The 21,322-nt window shown below is 45.7% G+C and overlaps 1 protein-coding gene across 1 annotated transcript in view; it reads right to left on the bottom strand.

Annotated features, from left to right (window-relative positions):
- The window catches only part of PELI2 (pellino E3 ubiquitin protein ligase family member 2), a gene marked incomplete at both ends in the record, with an annotated part of 73,134 nt that extends 53,199 nt beyond the window's left edge, over positions 1–19,935 (bottom strand). The window contains one exon of the mRNA XM_084270640.1: positions 19,859–19,935. Coding sequence (XP_084126766.1) covers positions 19,859–19,935 — 77 coding nt within the window. The remainder of the gene's footprint in view (positions 1–19,858) is intronic.
- Between the last annotated feature and the right edge of the window lie 1,387 nt (positions 19,936–21,322).

Raw genomic sequence — 21,322 nt, 5'->3', positions numbered from 1 at the left:
TCCAAACCCTTTGGTTTATGCAGCTTTGGAGGATGTCCTGGATAAAGACAGTGCCACCTCAGACTGCTCTGACCAAGACACCTCTATAGGCACAAACACTTCCTAACCACTACGGATTATTAAAGCAGTCTTCCTGCAGAGCAAGAAAATCCAAACTAGCAAGTTCCAAAGTCCCAAACAATCTCATCTCTTTCCCCAATTAAGAGCAACACTTTTGCATCTGTGAACTTGATTATCCCTGAGAAAGGTATGGTGGAGTAGTTAATTGTGGCTATAATCACCTTTTTTTGAGACAAGTGTTTATTCTTGCCATTTGCATCTGTGAAGTCATTTTCCTCTCATAAAACACTCCCTTCTCCAGTACTTCTGGAATACTCATTGGCACAACAATCAATCCTGTGTGTTCACCAGAAGCCTTCTCTTCCCCAGCACTGAGTGAGCTCACTGCTACCTGTACAGCCCTGGAGCCTCCAAAGAGGTTGCCATGGTTCAGTGAAATGCAGTCTGACCTGATAACCCCCAGAGTTATTAGGCAGAGTTTTCAGAGCACACACTGATTTGCATCACTAGCTTGTGATTATGGGTTATTTTAAATTATTTTAGGCTGCCCCCTTCAAAAGTTGCTCCTGCTGCCATTGGGAACCTCGTAGTCAGCTTGACCAACACCTGTATACCATGCTCATGGTGCTTTTACATTCCAATACAGCCTGACTCTCTTTGGTCAGATCAGAAGTGTGGATTAGCTGAGCATGTGGCTAAAAGGCCATGCACACCATAAAAAAATAGAAATCAGATAAACTAGAATCTACTTCCCTCCTTCACAAGGTACACAAATGAAGTAGAACTTTGTCTACTGAAAACAGCACCAAAAATATCAGATGTGAAATAGCTGGGGCTCTCCAGGGTGATCTCACTTCTCCCTTGGTGTTCCACAGCAGAACTCTTTGCTCTTCTGGTTATCAACAAAAAAGCCTACATCTGGCAGAGAAGAGAAAAAGCCTATTTCTGGCAGCTATGGCCTTCTCCCCTTCCACCCTGTTCACCCCCACCCCAGCAATGAAAGCATCTTGGACACCGCAGGCTGCTTTAACTATCCCACTTCAAACATTCCCTCCACTGTCAGCAGGACTACCCCACTACTGCAGCAACTGTAATGCAATATAATCAAGTTTAAGGAGAATATTTACAGAAAATACAGCTGACACATCCTCCTACATATTTATCTTACATAATATAGCCAATTCCAGAGAATAATCACCTGATCTGTATTAACTTCATCTTACACAAGAAGCTACAGGATGCTATTGGGTTGCAAATAACAAATTGACTGTTTAGGAACTGTTTTTAAACAGCTTTCTTTACACTACACATCCAGTTTCCTTCAAAACTCCCAAACCTCTCTGCTATTTCAATACTCCCCCTCACTGATCTGGGAGAGCAAGAAAATACAGAAGTAGCAAAAGCAACCAGTCTCTGAGTGAGGGGCACAGGAGTCCAGTCTATTGCTACTTGTAACTTAAGACAACTGAAATTCAGCCACAGGCAAACGAGCTGATGTGTCTTCTGCAGTAGGAGGAACTTACCATAGAAAATTGTTATAAATTCTCTTTGACCATACATTTCTTAGCAAGTGGTTTGTTACTTGCCCCAGATTATTCCTCTGGAAAGTAATTTGTTACTTTGGGAAGTCAAAGCCAGCAGACCCTTGCCACCACTTCTGAAAGATGCAAAGTTTCTGTAGAAGCTTCACTTGGCATTGTCATCTTAGTTTAATTAAAGAAATACAACATCTTCAATTGCATGTGTTAATGAGAAGGTGGAAATAGGTGTTTCAAGAGGGAGCAATGGAGGGTGTTTGCTGCAAAGGCTTCTGCATGACAACTATCTATGCAGCACAAGAGTTTGATTAAAAGCTAATATTCCAGAAGTGCCTAAAGGAACATGCTAATGCAGACTGCTAGAGCATCAGGATAAGCTTCAATTAAAGCAGTCAAATAACCTGACAGTTCCAAACAACTTCATAGCTGAAAACCTATATAGGCAGCCCAGTAAAGCACTACAGCCAGAGAAAGGAATGATTATAGTCTCATCTACAACACAGATTTCTTAGAAGCCATCTGTCCTGGTTTCAGCTGGGATAGAGTTGATTTTCTCCCTAGCAGCAGGTATAGCGCTGGGATTTGGATTTGGGATGAGAACCATGTTGATAGCACGCTGATATTTTTGCTGTTGCCAAGCAGGACTTCTCAGCTTCTCGACTGGCTTGCCAACAAGAAGGCAGGGGGGCTGCCAAGAAGCTGGGAGGGGACACAGCCAGGACAGCTGCCCCAAACTGGCCAAAGGGATATTCCATACCATATGGCGTCATGCTCCATATGGAACTGGGGGCTAGCTGGGAGGCAGCACAGCTCAGAAACTGGCTGAGCATTGGCTTCATGTGGTGAGCAATTGTGCTGTGCATCACTTGTTTTGTATATTCTTTTATCATTATCATCATCTTCCTTTTATGTCCTATTAAACTGTCTTTATCTCAACCCACAAGTTTAACCCTCTTTCTTTCCTGACTCTCTCCCCCATCCCACTGGGTGGGGGAACCAAGCACACAGCTGTGTGGCTGTTTTAGCTGCCAGGTTAAACTACACCACCATCCATGACCACGATACTAGTAGGGAAGAAGAGCAGATATCTTGAACAGGGAAAAAAATAATCCCACATTTGAGATACTATTATACCACACCAATATAAGTAACATGCCATAAGAGCGTAAGAATACAAGGGCTTTTTTCTTTTAGAACACAAAGGGTAAGGGAATCTTTCACATAATGACTTCCTTAACAATCCTTATTTCCAACATTTTACTGCTCCCCCCAGCATTCATTTAACAAGGAGGCAATTTTATTCAGTGCTTCAAGCCCATCTTCGGAGCTGTCAAGTGAAACTATTCACCACTGCATAAACCCAACAATGCTAGTGCACAGCAAAATACAGGGTATAAACTAATCAAGTTCATTTCAAAGCATGCTTTTTATTCCAGCTAAAAGAGCATAAGAGATGGGCAAAGCATCATGTTTAGAGAATCCTCTTTCCAACCCTAAACCTTTCATGCTATAGAGGAAGTGTTATTCATCTGAGAACTATCTATAATCTAGCCAAATGTCACTGAAATTGTTTGATACGGCATTTTGTTAAACTAAATACAGATAAAAAGTGAGATCCAGCTTTTACGACATTCAAAACAAGTCAGACAACACAAAATCCCTTTCAAAGCAAAGTGCTACGCACAGCTGGGTTTTGATGCAAAGGGGGAAAGTAGTGAAGGAGGAAAACTGTTTATCCAAAACACCAGAGGCTTAGGATCCACACACTTTTGTATGGAAACAATTGACAATCCTCTCAAATACCAGATCAGAAAAACAAAAAAGAAAAAAAGGCTGAAAGTTTCAAAATTAAGACAAATAAATCTTCAGGTAACTCAACAGGACAAGAAATCTCAGAACAGCCCTGCCCTGATCTACCACCCGCCCTCCCAACCGAGCTATTTGTGCTTCATACCTGCTTGAAGGTGCAAGAAGCAGGCTGTTCAGATTCTAGTCTGAGCAATGACCAGTAATAACACATTACATCTGAAATTTTACTACATTAAACATTATGGAGAAACTATGTTTGATTCAAAAGGGCCATTTGGGTCATTAAAAAAAAAAAAAAGCACAATTCAGACAATTCATTTCCTAAGCAATCAAATGCTCCCCCCCCAAAACACTCTCAAGGACTATTTGACAGCTCACATTTCGGTAGGAAACAGCCACAGCTTTCTTGTACCTTCAATTGCTTGTATTTGGGAGATAACTGCAATATCATTTTTGTGATTCCACAAACAAGTAAGTAAGAGGCATCCTGGAAGAGCTTTTTTGAACGCTCAAGCATGACAAGAATCCTCTCAGGTCCATTCCAGTATCATTTAGCACTGAGGAGGAGATAAATCTTGCATCCATTTTGTGGATACAGGTGATGTCACAGGCAGCACACTGAATAGGAAGCGAAGCGCTCAACTACTGTATCCTGACCTGCAACATCTGTGTCAAATCCTATCAGTTTTAACATCCCTTCTAGTTTCCCTGGGAAAAGACAGCCTTACAAATGCATAGTGCTGTTCAAGCCCAGCTGCCTAACAGAATGCCAAATGTTTGCCTGGGAAACAGAAAACAAACCCCTGGGTTTCCTTCTCTGCAGCACTTGTGTTACTGCATCTCAGAACACAGCAGCCTCCTTAGTATCACTGGTGCTGCCTTACCACCGACTGCTGGAGTGGCACAAGCAGTTAAAGGCAAGATAACTGACCACACAGCCTGCTCCAAGCAGTTTTAAAGCAGGTAAGTAAAGAGAAAAAACACCAAAGAATTACCATTCCAACTTCCAGCACCCACTGAAATCTAGAGTTTGAAAGTTTCCAGATGGAGGATGTTTTAGAGGTCTAGGGACGCAATCTGTGGCTGCATTTAGCATGTAGTATTCAATCAAAGTTATCATCAGAGGTTCCTGCTTTTAATTCTTATTTTCCAACCAATTATAAAAAAGAATGAAGCAGACATAGAAATAAAACCAGTGAGACAAAGAACACAGGCAGCTAGAAGAACCACACAGCACTAGAAGTCTGGAGAGCAAAGCAATGCATTGTTACACCTAAAACAGCCAGCAGTGCCTGTTCTTTGGGAACAAGTATGTTACATGCCCTGCAAACCACAGAGGACAAATTCTTCATACCCAGTTTTAAAGAACTACCTGAAACCTACCAGATCAGCATGTGTACCATAACTACACAAGCAGCACAGCACAGCTGAAGCTGTGGGTTTGAGGGGTTTTTTTAATGTCTTAATAAAGCAGAAATTAGCAGTGCAGCAATGCAGGGAACTAGACTTCAATATATCTTCTTCAGAGTTAAAACACCCTGACAACTTATTAATTCACAGCAACCTTGGACATTTGCTTTTATCTGAATCTATAACAAAGTTAATCAGTCTCCTCCAGCCAGGAAAAGATTTTGCAGGGCTGTTGAATGTTTACTGCTGATCAGCAAAACTAACTCTGATCTATACAGCTTTATGACAGCAAAGTGCTTCAGTTTCATCCTTTTACCAACAGAATTTTGAGGGTTTTCTTCCCTTAAGAGGGCTGCCCAACACCTCACATCGAATAAACACTGACCCTTTACAGGTCTCAGAACACCATCACAAGTATTTAGGGATTACAGGGTATCTGCATGCTCCAAGAATGAGTTGCTGCCCCAGAAGTGATGTAGTCCTAAAGTTTTTCATTCCTAAATGCTCAGAGATTATGATATCTGGAAGTATCTCACTAAATAGCTTCTTGCAGAGACCACTTGAAGAAGCTGTTGTCTCCAGATGGGAAGGCACACTGTTCTCAGTGGTGCAGGGAGACATTGTTTTATGTAAGAACTGTGTGAGTCTCTGTCTATATACAAATGCAAGCACTGAAACCCCAAAGCCACGCTGAGGGCTCTATAGCAGCAAAGCTTCAAGGACCAACATTTTCACTTAACATATCTGGAGTGCTAATCCAGCCCAACTGCTCCTGGTTACACACACCATGACCTGAAGTTTCTCAAGATATGCATTTATACATTCCAACAGATATTAAGCAACTTGCACAAATGGCACAACGGTTTGTAGAACACGAAACAACTTTAAAACCACATGTAGCTCTCCCTCAAATTTTTTCCTTTTCTTAGCCAAAACCCACAAAGACAGTCAGCATTCTATGACTATTTTTGTTCACCAGCTTTCAAAGAATAAGCCACCCCAGATGTTTCTCTCTTTTTATCTACACTTTTTTGATTTTAAAAGCAAAGGTGCCCTATGGGGCAAACCAGAGCAAGAAAGGCAATGTTTCCCAAAGTACAGAACATAATTCCAAACAGCATTACAGGACTTAGAAGTAGCATTTCCGAGCAAAATGGAAATTCAGCTGTGGAAATAAAGCTCATGAGCCCTGGCCTGAAGTTCGGAATGGATTCCCCCCCAAAGCACATCTGAAAAGAACTAGTTCAGAGACACAGAAGTCAGGTATACTAGTACAGCTGGCTGGCTCAAGAGACTCTCATGCCCTCAAGTTCCTACACCTGACATCCCTCTCCATACAGGTACCCAGGCCATGATACACTGTTTTCAACTGAACGAGGGAGTAGGATGATGCCAAGAAAGTCTGCATCCCACTGCCCTGCCAGGACTTGAGTATGCACAAGAACACAGCTTATCTCCTTTTTATGTGGGTTTTGCAGATACCAAGAGTTCTTACCTCTTCTCCCTCTCACAGCCAAAGATAGTGCATATGCATTTTTGGAAATAAAGAGCACAGACCCTTGCTAGTCTGTCAATACCTTGGCATTCTACCCATAAGAATATCTGTAAGGGTGTCCCACCACTGTTTTGCTTTCTTCCTAGAGCCCTATGAAAAGCAGAGGAAAGAGCTATGGCATTTGCCTCTACTCTCTCTCAGTGAGAGATGCCATCACTCTGCACCTTGGAGTGGCAGCAGAAGATAAGAATGATGCACAGAAACTTGGCCCATCAGCATGTTTCAGTTTCTTTGTAGAACTCAGAAGTCTCCTGGAACTGCCCAATGTAATGGAACGAGCTGTAGGTCCACTAGAAAGGCATTCACGTCTGGACAACTCCCAGACTTCTGTGTTACACAGAGTGCTCCATGAAGCACACTTAGTAACACAAAATCTTTCACATACAATCCAATTACCATCAACTACACAGAAGTTTTCTTCACAAACACCTGTGACAGACCTCCCAGTGTGATCCAGGCTGCCACAAGAGCTTACACCACTCTGCTCTATCCAAACTTCACCACAGCTAGTTGTGCTGCCAGAACATTTATGTCCATTCCCATTCAAAGCTGACACCCCACCACTGCTCCAGGCTGTAGGGGTGAAGCAACAGTAGTGACAAAGTGAACAGACAAAACCCAAGGAGCTTCAGAAGCCAGAGAACCAGCAAAGCATGATTTCCTCTGGGTGCATGTCTTGCAGTTGGATTCCTTCTTTGTCTACCAAGGTGACAGCTCCAATTGAAGCTTTTCTTCAGAGGTGAGAATCACAGTCACATGGATTCCCTGATGCCAAATGAGGTGGGGGTGTGAGGGGCTCATTCATCTCTCAGACTCTCCTCGATAGAGCTCAAACAGCACTGGGAGGCTTTGGAGGAAAATCAGCTCAATGACATACTTCATTTCCAGTTACAGACTACAACCTCACCTGTCAGTGCACCTTTCAGTAAATCACAGAGTATTCATCAGAGGCAGATGGAAAATGACGGGAACAGAGAGCTAATAGTGCCAGCAAAGGGGAGGATACAGCATCCTCCTGCAAGACCACTCACTGGGTGGCCAGGAGCAGTAACTGCCTCAGACATCTGAGTTCAATCCATTTGTTTGGGTCACCACCCCAAAACTAACTGCCTTGTTCTGCCCCTACCCAACACCAGCCCTTTCCAGTCTCAGAGGTATCAGTTCCTTGAACAGTTTATCCCACATCACTTAAACACAACCAGCTCTACGAGCAGCTAACCACCATCCCTTTGAAACAGGCACCTGTTCAGAAGCTGCCTGGAGTTTAACCAGGCTTAATTTATGCCAAGTCAAACCACACACATCTCAACAGTCACTGTCAGGACTTTAGTTCTTCCAAAGCAAATTAAAATAAAACAAGCAACAACCAGGAAGCTAGAAGGTCCTGTCAAACACCACTTGCTGTACGACTTGGTTTTAATTTTGACAACAGTTGTCACACTGTGCATATGCCTGTACCTGAAATAAAACTCTTCTTTCTCCAAAAGCAGCCAGCAGCATATGTAAAACCTAGTGATGCAAGAAGGGAGAAGATGAAAAGTATAGATTATCCCTAAGCAGAACCTTCTTTACACTCAGCCATGAATATAGGTGGGAAGTTACCTTCATTTAAGTAAACTAGAGACTGCCTGACCAACCCAGAGGCTTTCTCTGATGGAGTGACTACATCAGTGGGCAAAGGAAGATCTACAAGGTCCTGCACATGGGTTGGGGCAACTCCCTGTATCAGCACAGGCTGGGGCACGAGGACTGAGAGCAGCTCTGCTGAGGAGGATTTGAGGGTACGAGTGGATGGAAAGCTGGATACAAGCCAGCAATACGTGCTCACAGCCCAGGAAAGTCAAGTGCATCCTGGGCTGCATCAAAAGCAGCATGACCAGCATGATTCTCCCCTCTTACTCCCCGCTGGTGAAACCTCACCTGAAGTGCTGGGTCCAGCTCTGGGATCCTCAGGCCAGGAAGGCCATAAACCTGCTGACATGGGTCCAGAGGTGGCCAGGAAGACAATCAAAAGGCTGGAGCACCTCAGGACAGGCTGAGAGAGTTGGGGTTCAGCCTGCACAAGAGAAAGCTCCAAGGAGACCTTATGATGGCCTTTCAGTACTTAAAGGGGGCTTAGAAGAAAGATGAGGACAAACTTTTTAGCAGGACCTATAGCCTGCTAGTGGTAATGATCTTAAACTAAAAGAGCATAGATTTAGACTAGATACACTAACATTTTTTATGATGACCATGGTGAAACACTGGAACAGGTTGCACAGATGTTTGTAGATGCTCCATCCCTGGAAATATTCAAGGTCAGGTTGACAGGGTTCTGAACAACCCGATCGAGTTGAAGCTGAAGCTCATTGTGGGGAGGGGTCTGACCAGATGGCCTTTAAATGTCTCTTCCAACCCAAACTAGTCTATGAATGACTTACATAGGCTTCACTTAGTTCATGTAAGGAGGAGGGGAGGGAGAAGGTCACTTTGGACATCTGGTTTTAATGAAAAAGTTGTAGTCTTTACAAGTGAATAGACTTTTCTGGATATTCAAGAGCATCACACATGCTTACCTTTTCCTTTTTTTTTTTTTGTTTAACTCAACTAAAGTGTTTTGCTTCCTTGACTTATACAGTACAAACACCTCTAATGGATTTCTCCAACTCTGCATAGCACAAAGCATCAGACTTTTACCACTTGGCATATTCATAACACATTCCATCAGTTCACAAAAATGAGACTATTGTTTTTTCTCAACTGCCATCTCTGCCCAACACTTACAAATCAGCCTGCTCTTTCTGGCTGGGGCCTGAATAGTCTGCAACTGGAACCCAGCCAACCTGAAATCCAGTTCCTTCCTTCCTCCCTGCACGGGCTATGAAATGCCCAGAGGAGAAAGAGCAAATCATTTTTGCCACAGAAAGATCTGCTTACCCTTTAACAAAGTATTTTACAATTGTCCTCTCTGCTGAGAGATTTCCAGTAGGTAAAGCCTTAATATAAACCAGTCTCCTCCACAGAGTATAAAGTACAAACTAGAAATAAATGATCAGAGACCAATTCCTGAATTGAATTTAAAGTCACATTGCACATAATAAATAGGAGGGTACACTGAGCTTGACTTAGACCCTGCTAATCACTTAAATCCTAGCTTTGCTTACAGAGGGAACAGTACTTTCTAAACTTTCCATGTAAGGATGCAGGAAGACATTTGCTATATTAAAGCAGACTCTGCATGCTGGAAACTCAAAACTTGCAATAAAACTAGATACACAGCACTTGAGTATTGCAGCTACAAGTGCAATTGTTCGACCAAAGAGATAAGGTGGGGCTGAGCCAGCAGTATAACAACAGTATTTTGTCAATTAAAATCAAAAGTTAAGGCTTTCTCTTTGCTCTAACAGCAAGCAGGCTGAGATTACTGCAAACAATGGTTTATCTCTCCAAGGCAAAACAGCAAATGTAGAGCTTTTGGGAAAACTCAAAGTCTTTGAGCAGGTACAGGGGCTCACTGCCAAGACAGGATAAGAAATGGTTTTGGAATTGTGCAAAATATGGCAGCACACAGCCCTATAAACAAATGAGCAGCTTGCAGTCTCCACCCAGCACATTCAACAAGCCATCCTACCTAAGGGAAAAAATAAATCTCACCACAGCCAGACTACAGCACTGCAGCTTCCACAGACACTGCCCATGGAGGCACATTCCTGCAACCTCCAGGCACACCGGCATGGTCCCAGGAGCAGCCAGCTTGCCAGGGGCATTCAAAGGCATCTCCTGTATTTTAAACTTCTCATTAGCCCAGTGAAGACCAGCTACAAACAGAAGAAGAGTAAAAAACCATGCAAGGCTGATCTGCTTGGCTATTGCCAAACTTCCTTCTCCAGATTTAGCGCTGATGGAAGAAGTTACTCAGCTGCTGATGCCAACCAAAGCTTGCCTCCTCGTACATCTGCCCTAAGAACAATTTGTTCCATTTGCCTAATTTGCTGGTAGCTTCTTGGCAAAAGCCACTGAGGTATGACAGACCATTTAATTAAGTCTTCTAGCAAAATCAGATTAGCAAACACCTTTAGGAAGCAATCCTCTGTCTCCACTGCTGTTCTGCCAGAGGGAGCAGGAACCTGCACCAAGGCACTGTTGTTACCTTCTCCCATCACACACAGGACTCTGGACCAGGACATCTGCCCACAGCCTGTGACAAAAGGCCACACACTGAAGTCAGGAATTCAAAACTCACTCCCTGATGCACTGGGAAGCTCTCCCAGCAAGTTTTAATGTTCAGAAAGTAATTCAAAGTAGGTCTTGCACATCTGTTAGTGGGAAGGTTAGGACAACTACCACAGGGTAATGAATCCTATCTAGTCTGAGAGATTCCTCTCCAATGCCGACATGATTTTTGAACCCAAGGACTGGGTTTCCCAGCTGCTTGCTCTCAGAGGTCACACAGGGACTATCAGGCAGACAAGCTGAAATACACCAACATTGTGGTTTATTAGTCAATGCTCCATAAAAAATGCAGTCATCTGTGAGCTACAGAATCCTGCCACAGGACATGCAGGGAAGCTGGAACCCTACAGCTCTAGGTGTCTTTCAACAACTCTGGCTTTCCTATGAGAGAAGGACATACACACACTATTCCTGTTCCAAGGGCTATGACCCCCCCATTACTATATCAGAAATCAACAATCAAAATAAAGTCATGCTGTTGCACATGAAGAAATACAGCTGTGCTTGTCTCAAAGTCTCAGCCCATTAACTTCTGTGTCCAGACTAAACAGTTCTTTCACTCTTCCTAGAGGCACGTGCTAGAGAGTTCGCACATTTGGTCCCCAGTTTATTTGTAATAGGCAAGAGAAGACTGAAGGTTTTATATGCTTCAATTTGTTTAGTTTACTTTCATACAGTGACTAATTGTCTCCACAGTCAGTACCACTTTGTCTTCATCCATGACATTCATATACCTTAAGAGAATACACCTCAGTCTGAAGCCTACCTGCTCATTTAGGCAATACTCAAGGCATGCAGCTTGAAGAGTATTATTTCTTCATTTATGAACTTACTGGATTCCAAAATAAAGATAGCATACATATTTGAGGGCAAAGAGCAGTTTGAAAGCCTACTAAATGCATCACCACAGCTGATTACAGAAGAACACGTGGCCTCTGTACCATTCCCTAGCATAGAAAGCCTTCTGCTAGGTTAATTAGGAACAGCCCCACATCTAGCTCATCCTCATTTAAGCACACTAGTTTTGAGCTACACGGTCATAGTATGCCATGTGCTTAAGTCCAGTATTAAAGATGATACTGTTATAACAGGAGAAAGAAAAACACTAGCTAAAGTACATGACTTCCAGAAGCACAGAGCAGGGCTTGCTTAACTTTCCTCCCTACAACAGGAACAAATTGCTATTGATAGAAGCAGCCTAATAGGTCCTTCAGCAATCGGCACCTTGAAATCGTGCCTAATCAAATTCAGCTCATCTCAAAACCACTTTGCTTTTAATAAAACAAACTCTTCAGCACCGAAGATGATGTCTGTATCCATTCTCACAACCGCTGTTTATAATATCCTTTGTCTCTATGACATTTCTGTTGTGAAACAGAGGAAAGCTTTTAGCTGACTTATTCTTCCTTCACCATGAGCTAATAACTGCTGCTATTATGAAGCTGCATGCACACTCCTGACTGACCTGACAGGACTTCATATTCTAGCCTCAGAAGAGCCACACAAAACTCCAGTGCAGAACAGCTGATTCTTGCACACACTGCTCAGAAGCCCCCTATATTCAGGCACAGAAGTTACACTCACCGAAACACAGACAGGCTATCCTTGACAACAGAAGTCCACCAACATTGTGTTCACCTATCACAGCACCATCACATTAAAACACTGCATCCTCCTGCCATGTAACACCCCAGTAACAAGCTTTCAAAGGCTGAAAGTTTATACTGATGAAGCTTTGCTGTGAAAACATTTCCTACAAGGACTATCATCTTGTATCTGAACCTCTATTAACTCTAGGCACTAAGTGCTGCTTATGGGAAGGGCAGTAGAAAGAGGTTTAATTTGAAGAACCAAACCCAAAGACAGGTTACTCTTACTGCTGAACTCCCAGCACCACGATGCTTACTCAGTTGTTAAGACAAACCACAAACAGCTTACTGTTTGCCACCCTTCCTCTCCCCCCATCTCTGTTTAGTGATAAATCACATAGCCATCATATAGTCACCAAGAGTACACAGAGACCCAGCAAGAGAGTACTTGCACAGGAGGTCATGTTACAAGGTTAAATGTACAAATCCTCTCACAGAAGAGGCACATCTGGTCATCCAGAGAGGATGCACATGCAATCCCCCCTCACACCCCCATGGCACACTGCTCTGGAGGCCCCTACTGCTCTTCAATGTGCTATTTGCTTAATATAAGGACAAAGATGTATATTCCAGGCCCACAAGGGGTAGGATTAAAACAGTCTAATCCCAGATGTTGCATAGAGTCTGCCAGAGAAGTTATGAATTGGTTCCCCAAAGTATGTAAATGACACTATGATCTCAAGCACCCATATTAACCCACATAAAGCTACACAAGTAGACATCTGAAAAATAGGAGGCAAAGGTAAAGGAGGCATACAATCCTGAACTGCATCTTGTCACCAGGAAAACAACTCATGTGAAAAGTGGGACCCCTTCACCACAGTATTAGCATACGCAGGTAATAAGTGAAAAATGCTAGGACACCAGTGAGTGATGTATTTACAAAACAAACAGGAGGAGCAGCTTTGCCCTACAAGTCTCTGGAAGCAGGCATGCTCTCTGCCAGCATCCCCGCTCCTGCCCCTCAAGGTTTAAGCTCGTGACAAGTCACATGCAGGCTTTTCAGTGGCGACCTCGACACAGAGTGAGAATAAGGATGTTTGCTGATAAAAGGAAAGGCATCCTCAACACACGTGATATTTAGGGTATCAAGCAGTACAAGTGGAACAGGATTTGGCAGTACAAAGTATACCTGGAAGCCAACTGGAGCTTCTGCTTGGAGCTGGAAGCTCAGAGCGAATCCTCCTCTACTTCACCTGCCCTGCTGACCACAAGCATGACAGCGCAGAGGAACCACACAGCTCTAGATGAAACCAGCAGGAGCGCTTCTACAAAACACAGAGTAAGACTGCAACTGTACAACACACCAGAGTCATCTTTGTCACTAGTATGGGTATGAAACCTTCCAGATACTCAAGAAAAAATTCAGAGCCAAAACATGTGCAGACATATACAAGAAGAAAAAGGACAGGCGAAGAGGGCTGGTTCAGCCTACCTAAACAGCTGTTGCCTACAGGCACGGCTGTAGTATTTTGCAAACAGTTGTAAAACTCCTCTGCTGGCACTCAGAACTAATAAACCTTAACTTCAGCAAGGCATGTTGGCTCAGGCTCAGCGCCATACTATGCTCCCACAGCTTCTCATTAGCTTAGAGTACAGGAAAAAGAGGTTGCATCTTCTCAAAGCATCGAGCTGGCACACACGATCACTTAGTAAGGAATAAGGACTAAGCAAGTTAAGAGAGCAGCATATTCCACTCCACTGTAAGTAAGACTGTTATAATTTAGTTTGAACTGGATAATAAGAAGTTCCTGACTTCTTAGAAAAAAAAGAAAATCTGTTCTCAAGCAACCTTGTAACCACAGTTGAAAAACAGCCTCCTGTCAAGACAGAGCATGAAATAGCTTAAGCAAGAGGCTGCTTTCAGCAACAAAGAAACAAATCTTAGTAGCCTAGAAAGTAATTTCTAGGTTTATATGCATATTTTAAAGTAGAACCAAGTGGACTTTCACAGTATCTACTCATTTACAAATTTCAGCTGAAAGCAGAAAACCACATCCCTGATCCTGCCAGGATAGGAAAGCAGCAGCTATTTGTTACCACGTGGGAAGTGCATGAAAGGCAATGAAGTTGTTTGCCTGGAGTAAATGGTTTGTTTTCCATATTTTAAGGGGAAAAAAACCCTAAGTCTTCAACTTCTACATGTGTGACCTACCACCTGTACCTGCCAAAGGGATTACAGTTTAACTTCCAGACTGCACACAGCTTCTTTATAACAAGTATTAAACATGCAGATGTTTGATGCTCTGATTTGCTTCAACAAATATAGATTTTTAGCTTCTAGAGTTTGAAGTTTCTGCTCTCTGATTTCACATCAGTATCAAGATGCTGTGAATAAAGCCTTCAGCTGAATAAAAATCTGCATTCTGAGAAAGTCAAAAGTACTCCAAGGAATACAACAGTCGCAGAGAACCAACTCGGGTATGTGTTCTTTCTCAGCTTAAATGGAGCAAAACCTTTGCTCTATCCAGCCATACAGAAGCTTTCACTGAAAAATCCATGAACCTTTCCTCAAATATAACCTTTCCTACTATTTTTCCCCTCTACATTCCAGTTAATGTTCTATTCAGACACAATTCTGCTGGTGTTTGATTAATCTGCCTGCGAGCTCTGAGCTGGCACTGATCACGTCCTCAATATGCGGCATGTAAGATCCATCATAAACTAAGCACAAGACATTAAAGTCTCCAAGAAGCTGCTGTCAGTATCAAACAACAACAAAAACTGTTTCTCCAGAGCAGCAGCCTTCCAGCTATGACTGCTGAAGCAAATGATTCTCAGAGAGAACCATGACCTTGACCGTACTTAACGGGTGGCTACCGTTATTTGCCATAGACTCTTCTTTCAATGAAGCCTAACGTGCATTTTAAAATAAGGCTCAGAAGCAGAACCCCTGTCAGCTGAGCAGTCTCACCAATATAGTGCAGAGAATTACAGAATCATTAAAAAACAAACCTTCAGCTTGATATCAGACAGCAAATCTGTATGAAATGCAGCGTAAGTCCCCAGTTTAATGCCACAGCCAGGATGATGCCACCACCCCCCTTGGGTCAGTAAACAGAAGCAAAGAGATTCCAAGAAGCAGAAACACTACAGTGCATCTGTTTTGCCAACAGTACTAGAAAACAGCATCAGCTTCTTCCTGAGCTGCACAGCAAGTGATTAACAAGAGAGTTCCACGAAAGCCAAACAGGTGAGGTGAAAACTGGAAACGTGCTTAGAAGTAGGAAGCGCTTCAGGAACTTTATTTAGCTCATCCTCAAGGAGGTAGTGGCTGAGGGGCAACTTTGATCAGTCTGAAAAAGCCTGAATGAGAAACAGGACTCCAAAAATGGAGGTCCTTTCAGATTAACACAGAAAGGCATGCTCCAAATCTAAATTTGCTCTAAGTATAAAGTGGGTCATCAATCAGAACACCTTCCCAAAATCTGCCGTAGAATTTATCACCATAAACACAGATGAGAATTTTATTCCTTTTTTTCTAAAAGGTTAAGAGGAGGACCAACAGCCCATGTAAAACAAAGCCCAGGTGACAACTGATGGAGGCTCCTTGGGGCACTGCAGCCTTTAAGTTAAACAATGTATTTCTCTTAATGTGCAAAAATTTGTGCATAAAATGCCAAGGATTTCAAAGTGACCACTATAACAACACTGGACAACAGCCCTTAAGAGCTCTGTCTAGTTAGATAAAAAAATAATTAGCTATTGCAAAATCCATTAAGTCTGTGAAAGTCTAAGGATGCATCAGGCTGCACCTCCTTGCCAGTGATTAGGTGGCAGTACACTTATATACACACCCCTATTAGAAACTCTATCGAAACTCCTTAAATTGGTCATAATACATCACATTGGAAGTATCTATCTAACATCAGGTACAAAATCCTTTTGCTGCCAGGGAGCTCAGCCATTGACTAAAACTTATCCTCCTTTGGTATTTCCCCTTCAACTCACACCAAGTTAATCAAATGACTTGTCTGACAAGTTAAAGTCCATCAACATCATTCCATATTGGAACAGCCCACAAAGACATACTCACAGCCTACGTTACGTGTTTACATTCATGCAGTCCCAAAGGAAGAGAGGTTTAGCACCAGCCCACTGACACCTGCCTCCAGTGGAAGCTGCCCCACGCAGCCAGAGACCAGCACCCAGCAAAGCCTCACTGGCCTGAGCACCATCATACCAGAATAAATTCTTCAGAGTACAACTAAACCTGGGGGAAAGAAAGGGGTACCGGGAGGAGGGGGGCAGGACTTACAACGCACTTCAGGAGTTGATTTTTGCTTTCCCTAGCACAGTTCTTAACTGGAAGTCGTTCTGTACTGCTAACCAGGTAACAGACAAGTCAAATGAAGGCTACTGGCAAACAACATGTTTACACCATGACACTCTATTCAGGTACTCATTACTGTATTCACTGTCTCCTTCAAAATTCCTAGCAGCCCCACGTTCCAAGAAATACATAATGAGCCATTACTTTGACAGGACTTCAAGCACAGCTTTGTCTTTTCTTTTTTGGTCTTGTTTGGTTTTGTGTGTTTTGTTTTTTTTTTTAAATTAGAATATGAATGTTTCTGCTTCACCAAGAAATCCACAGCCTTTTGTGAACAGATGATGCTCCGAGCAGATGTACACAATCAGATTCCACAAGCAGATTCACAATCAGCAGATGATCTCTTCTTTACCAGCCATCTTGACCTGTCTGGCTTGATTTACATAAACTGTTTTTGTTCATGACAACACTGATTATGTAAACCTCAACAAAATCTTAGGCAAACATGCACTGCCACATCACATGCAGAATGTACCTAAGGGGCTACTGGGAGAAGGTTATCAGAAATGTATTAGCTGCAATGACCGACTCCAAATGCCTTAGGGTTTACCCTCTGATCACACTAACAGGCAGACAAGGAGTCACAACTATCACAAGACAATAGAGGAACATGTTCTGGTGGGAGAACTTGCCAAAAGAACGCCATCCCCTTCAGTTAAAGGTCGAGTATAGAACAACCCTACTTTAAGACTTCTAAGACAGAGGAAGAGCAAAAGATAAAGGGAAAGTTTTGTCATCTAAAAAACCAGGAGTCTCAGCAGTTTGTCAGGTACGCCAGTTCCTTTGTTCATCATCCTTTTCACTATCTAATTCAAAAGTCTCACAGCTCCAGACAAGTTACTCGTCAACATCACAATCGATGCGCTTTTTAATCATTTTATTAGAGAAACACACAGTGTCTCAAAGCAACTTTTCCTTTAATCTAGCTGTAAGGTCACTTATCAATTTTAAGCAAGCAGCTGTAACGAGCTGCAATGCTATGCTTCTGCAGTGCACAGGTCTCAGCTTCGCTGTGGGGAGGAGATTTGCATTGTTTTGTTTAAAGGGAACTCCAGATTACAAGATTTTAATACAAAACAGGTATTATTTCTTTTAGAACACTGAACAGATGCTTAAGCTGTTCCAAGAGTTCCTAGTCACAAATGTTGAGTCACCAAAGGAAAAGAGGTATGCTTGTATTACTTATGGCACTGCACGTAACATTTAAGACATCTTTTAACAGGAAACACAACAATCAAATCCTAAAAACCCCAATCTCCAGTCCAAAAATGGAAAAATGTAGTTACTGGAGCCATGGCACTTCCTGCACTGCTTCCATCACATCTACCTACTTCTACATCACATCCAAGCACGCTGTGCCAGTAAGCCATGACAGCCAATGCCCTATTGTTTCCAGGCAGCCTACAGAGACATACTGACCAGCAAGATCCTGCTGCCAGTGCAGACTTCTTGCTCATGATCCTACTGCAAGGACAAGAGGATTTGTTTGCTTTTTTAGCATGTAACACCCTGAAGATAGAACCCCGGTAGTTTTAGAGAACAGCTGACACTCAAATAAAAACTAAACTCAGCCATATAAAGTTTATTTAGATTTTATTGGCGTGTTTCAACACACAGCGGTGAAGATCAAGACCTCTGGCAGAGCTGATAAGCTGAGATCAATGCATTTCCATATTAAAGGAAAAGCACACCAGACTCTGCTAGGTTAAGATCAGAGCCAAAACATTTCATACTTGTGTACTTTCAACTGCTGCTAAAAATAGTAAAGCAACAGAAAGGAAAACGCTTCCAGCTGTGCACAAAAAGCCTCTGCAGCACAACATCAATTTATGCACTCTAATTTAATTAAAGATTCAGCATTATACTACGACTTCATTGTCAGAGACAGCGTTGCACTGCTGAGGTTACCCACCATTCCCACAACTGGAACAGCAAGAACGTTCCTTTATTAAATTTAGCTCGATATGGAATATTTCTCCCAAATTAAGTCAGTCGGCATAAATTCAAGACTTTTCAAGCGCCAGCTACACCCCATCCATGGCAATCACTGCATTTCACTCCACAGCAACTCTGGCTTGACCTAGTCTCGTGATAAGAAACATTTAGCATCCCTTCAGGAAATAAGGTACACGGCTGGAGTCATCAGCGTTGGCTGCTGTTTTATAGCTGATCTGCTCCAAAAAGACTCAAGCAGTTCCTCTGCAGAGGTGAACGCAGCTCCTTACGAAACGGCCAGCCCAAACCAAACAGCCCCCACCACACAAACTCCTAATCAGTGTCAGGCTCTCCACGACCTTGCAGCACACGCGGAACAGGCTCCGGGGGAGGCTGAATAAGGCAGCACGGCCGCAACTGCTCTCCTTCAAGGCCGGCTCGAAACCTTCCCATTGTGTTCGCCGCTAAAAACTGTTCCCTCAACCCCGCGCGTCCAGCGTATCGAGCCACCAAAATGAAGCGTCTCTCACGGGGTCCGCAAGGGCTCCCAGCGAGCGCGGCTCAGGCACAGGCACCGCTCCCGCAGCCGCCGCTACAGCGCCCCGCCAGCTCCCGCAGCAGAGCGAGAGCACAGGACCCAGCGGATTACTCCAAGGTCCGCATCACGCTGAGAAAACAAACATTTCCACTACGAATCTGAAGAGAAGCGCCTCATCCTCCTCCTCCTCCTCTCCCCCCCACCCCCCGCCTTCCCTCCTAATTCCAAAGTCATCTCCCCCGCAGCCGGCGCGGAGGACGCCGTCTCTCGGAGCGAGGGGGGAAGCCGCCAGCAAGCGGCCACGGAACGCTGCTCGTCAGCACCTGCGAACGGCACCGGCGGCAGGACCGGGGGTCCCGGGTGTGTGCGTGTCTCCTCCATCCCCGCACCCCCCCCGCACGCACACGCTTCCCACCCGCATAAAGTTTCTTCCCAGCCCGCCGCGCCGGCCCCGCAAGGCCCCGCGGTCACGGTGCCCGACAACCGGCCCTCCCTCCCCCTTCTCTTCCCTTCCCTTCCCACCCCCCCCTTTCCCCCGAGGCAGCCGCGGCGGCAGGAGGGCGAAGTTGCCGCCCCCACGCAGCGGGACCCCAACGGCCGCCCAGCGCGCCCGGGCGGGGGAAAGGCGGGAAGCGGCGACCGCCCCCTTCTCCCCCCCCTCCCCGCCGCCGGCCCCGAGCGTCACCTCAGCGGGGAGACGACGCGGCCCGACCGCCCCCCCCCCCCCCCCCCCCCGTCCCGGGACGGGGCCGCGCTTCTTCCCCCCCCCCCCCCCCCCGCCGCCGCCGCCGTCGCCGTCGCCCCCTCCACAGCGCTCACCCCAGCACCACCAGCTCCCCGTACTTGACGGGCTCCTTGTTGGGCGCGCAGTGCTCCTCCTGGCTGGGGGAAAACATGGGGGCCGCGGCGAAATCACCCGTCGCTACAGTCCCATCCGCCGCGGAGGCGAGACCCGAGCGGGCTCCGCGCTGCGCCCCGCACTGAGCCGCCGGCTGCCCGACAACGGCCACTACACCGGGGCTGGAGGCAGGGGGGGGCGGCCGGGAGGGAGGAGCGCCAAGGGGGACGTACCAACTCGCCGCGGCAGGGGGCGGGAGGAGCAGAGCGGAGCGCCCTCCCTCCATGCACGGCCACGGGTGGCACCGCCTCCCCCGCTTCCATTTAGCGCCTGCGGAGGGGGCGCGGCCCGGGGGGAGGGGCTTAGCGCCGCTGCGCTCCGCCCCCTTACTCTCGCCCTCACACCTTCCCCCCTCCCCCCCCCCCTTCACGGCCCGCAAATGGTACGGCCTGGCTGTGTTATGTAAACATAGAGTAAAGGGGACGGGGCCGCTCTTAAAGGAGCCGCGCTCCGGCGGGGGCGAGGAGGGGGCGGGGCTGTGGGTCACCGAGGCGACCCGACTGCGGAGAGGGGATCTGGGGGGGGGGGGGGGGTGGTTCTAGGTCAGCTGCTGCCCCCCGGGGCCGTCACTCGCCTGGAGCCTGGTTCTACACCGCCTGGGGGGAGCTGCGGCACCTCCTGTCTGGCCTGGGGGTTCCAGGTCAGGGGTCTGGATCCTCTCCAGGGGCTTCGGGTCTCCTCTTGCCTGGGAGGGCCTGCAGCTGGCAGAGCTGTGTGTCCCGATCAGCTCCCTCTGGCTCTCCATCACTGGGGCAGTCTGCACCCTCTGCTGCTCACCCAGCTAAATGCCCATGACCAGGGGCTCTGGTGACTGAGAAGGCCGATGGCATCCTGGGGTGTGTTAGAAAGGGGGTGGTTAGGGGGTCAGGAGAGGTCCTTCTCCCGCTCTGCTCTGCCCTGGCAAGACTGCACCTGGAATATTGTGTCCAGTTCTGGGCCCCTCAGCTCAAGAAGGACAAAACCACAACAAACTCCTTGAAAGAGCCCAGCACAGGGCTACCAAGGTGACGGAGTGGAACCCTTTCCTTATGAGGAGATGCTGAGGGAGCTGGGCCTCTTTAGCCTGGAGGAGACTGAGGGGTGACCTTATTAATGTTTATAGATATGTAAAGGGTGAGAGTCAGGAGGCTGGAGCCAGGCTCTGCTCAGGGGTGGCAGCGACAGGACAAGGGGCAGCGGGTGCAGCTGGAGCAGAGGAAGCTCCATGGGAATGTCAGGAGGAACTTTGTCACTGTGAGGGTGACAGAGCCCTGGGACAGGCTGCCCAGAGAGGCTGTGGAGTCTCCTTCTCTGGAGACACCCAAACCCACCTGGATGTGTTCTGTGGGATTCAGTCTGGGTGATCCTGCTCTGGCAGGGGGGTTGCACTAGATGATCATATGAGG

The sequence above is a fragment of the Gallinula chloropus genome, assembly GCF_964237585.1.
Source record: "Gallinula chloropus genome assembly, chromosome: 14".
NCBI lineage: Eukaryota > Metazoa > Chordata > Aves > Gruiformes > Rallidae > Gallinula > Gallinula chloropus.
This window is presented reverse-complemented; position numbering and strand designations above follow the sequence as displayed.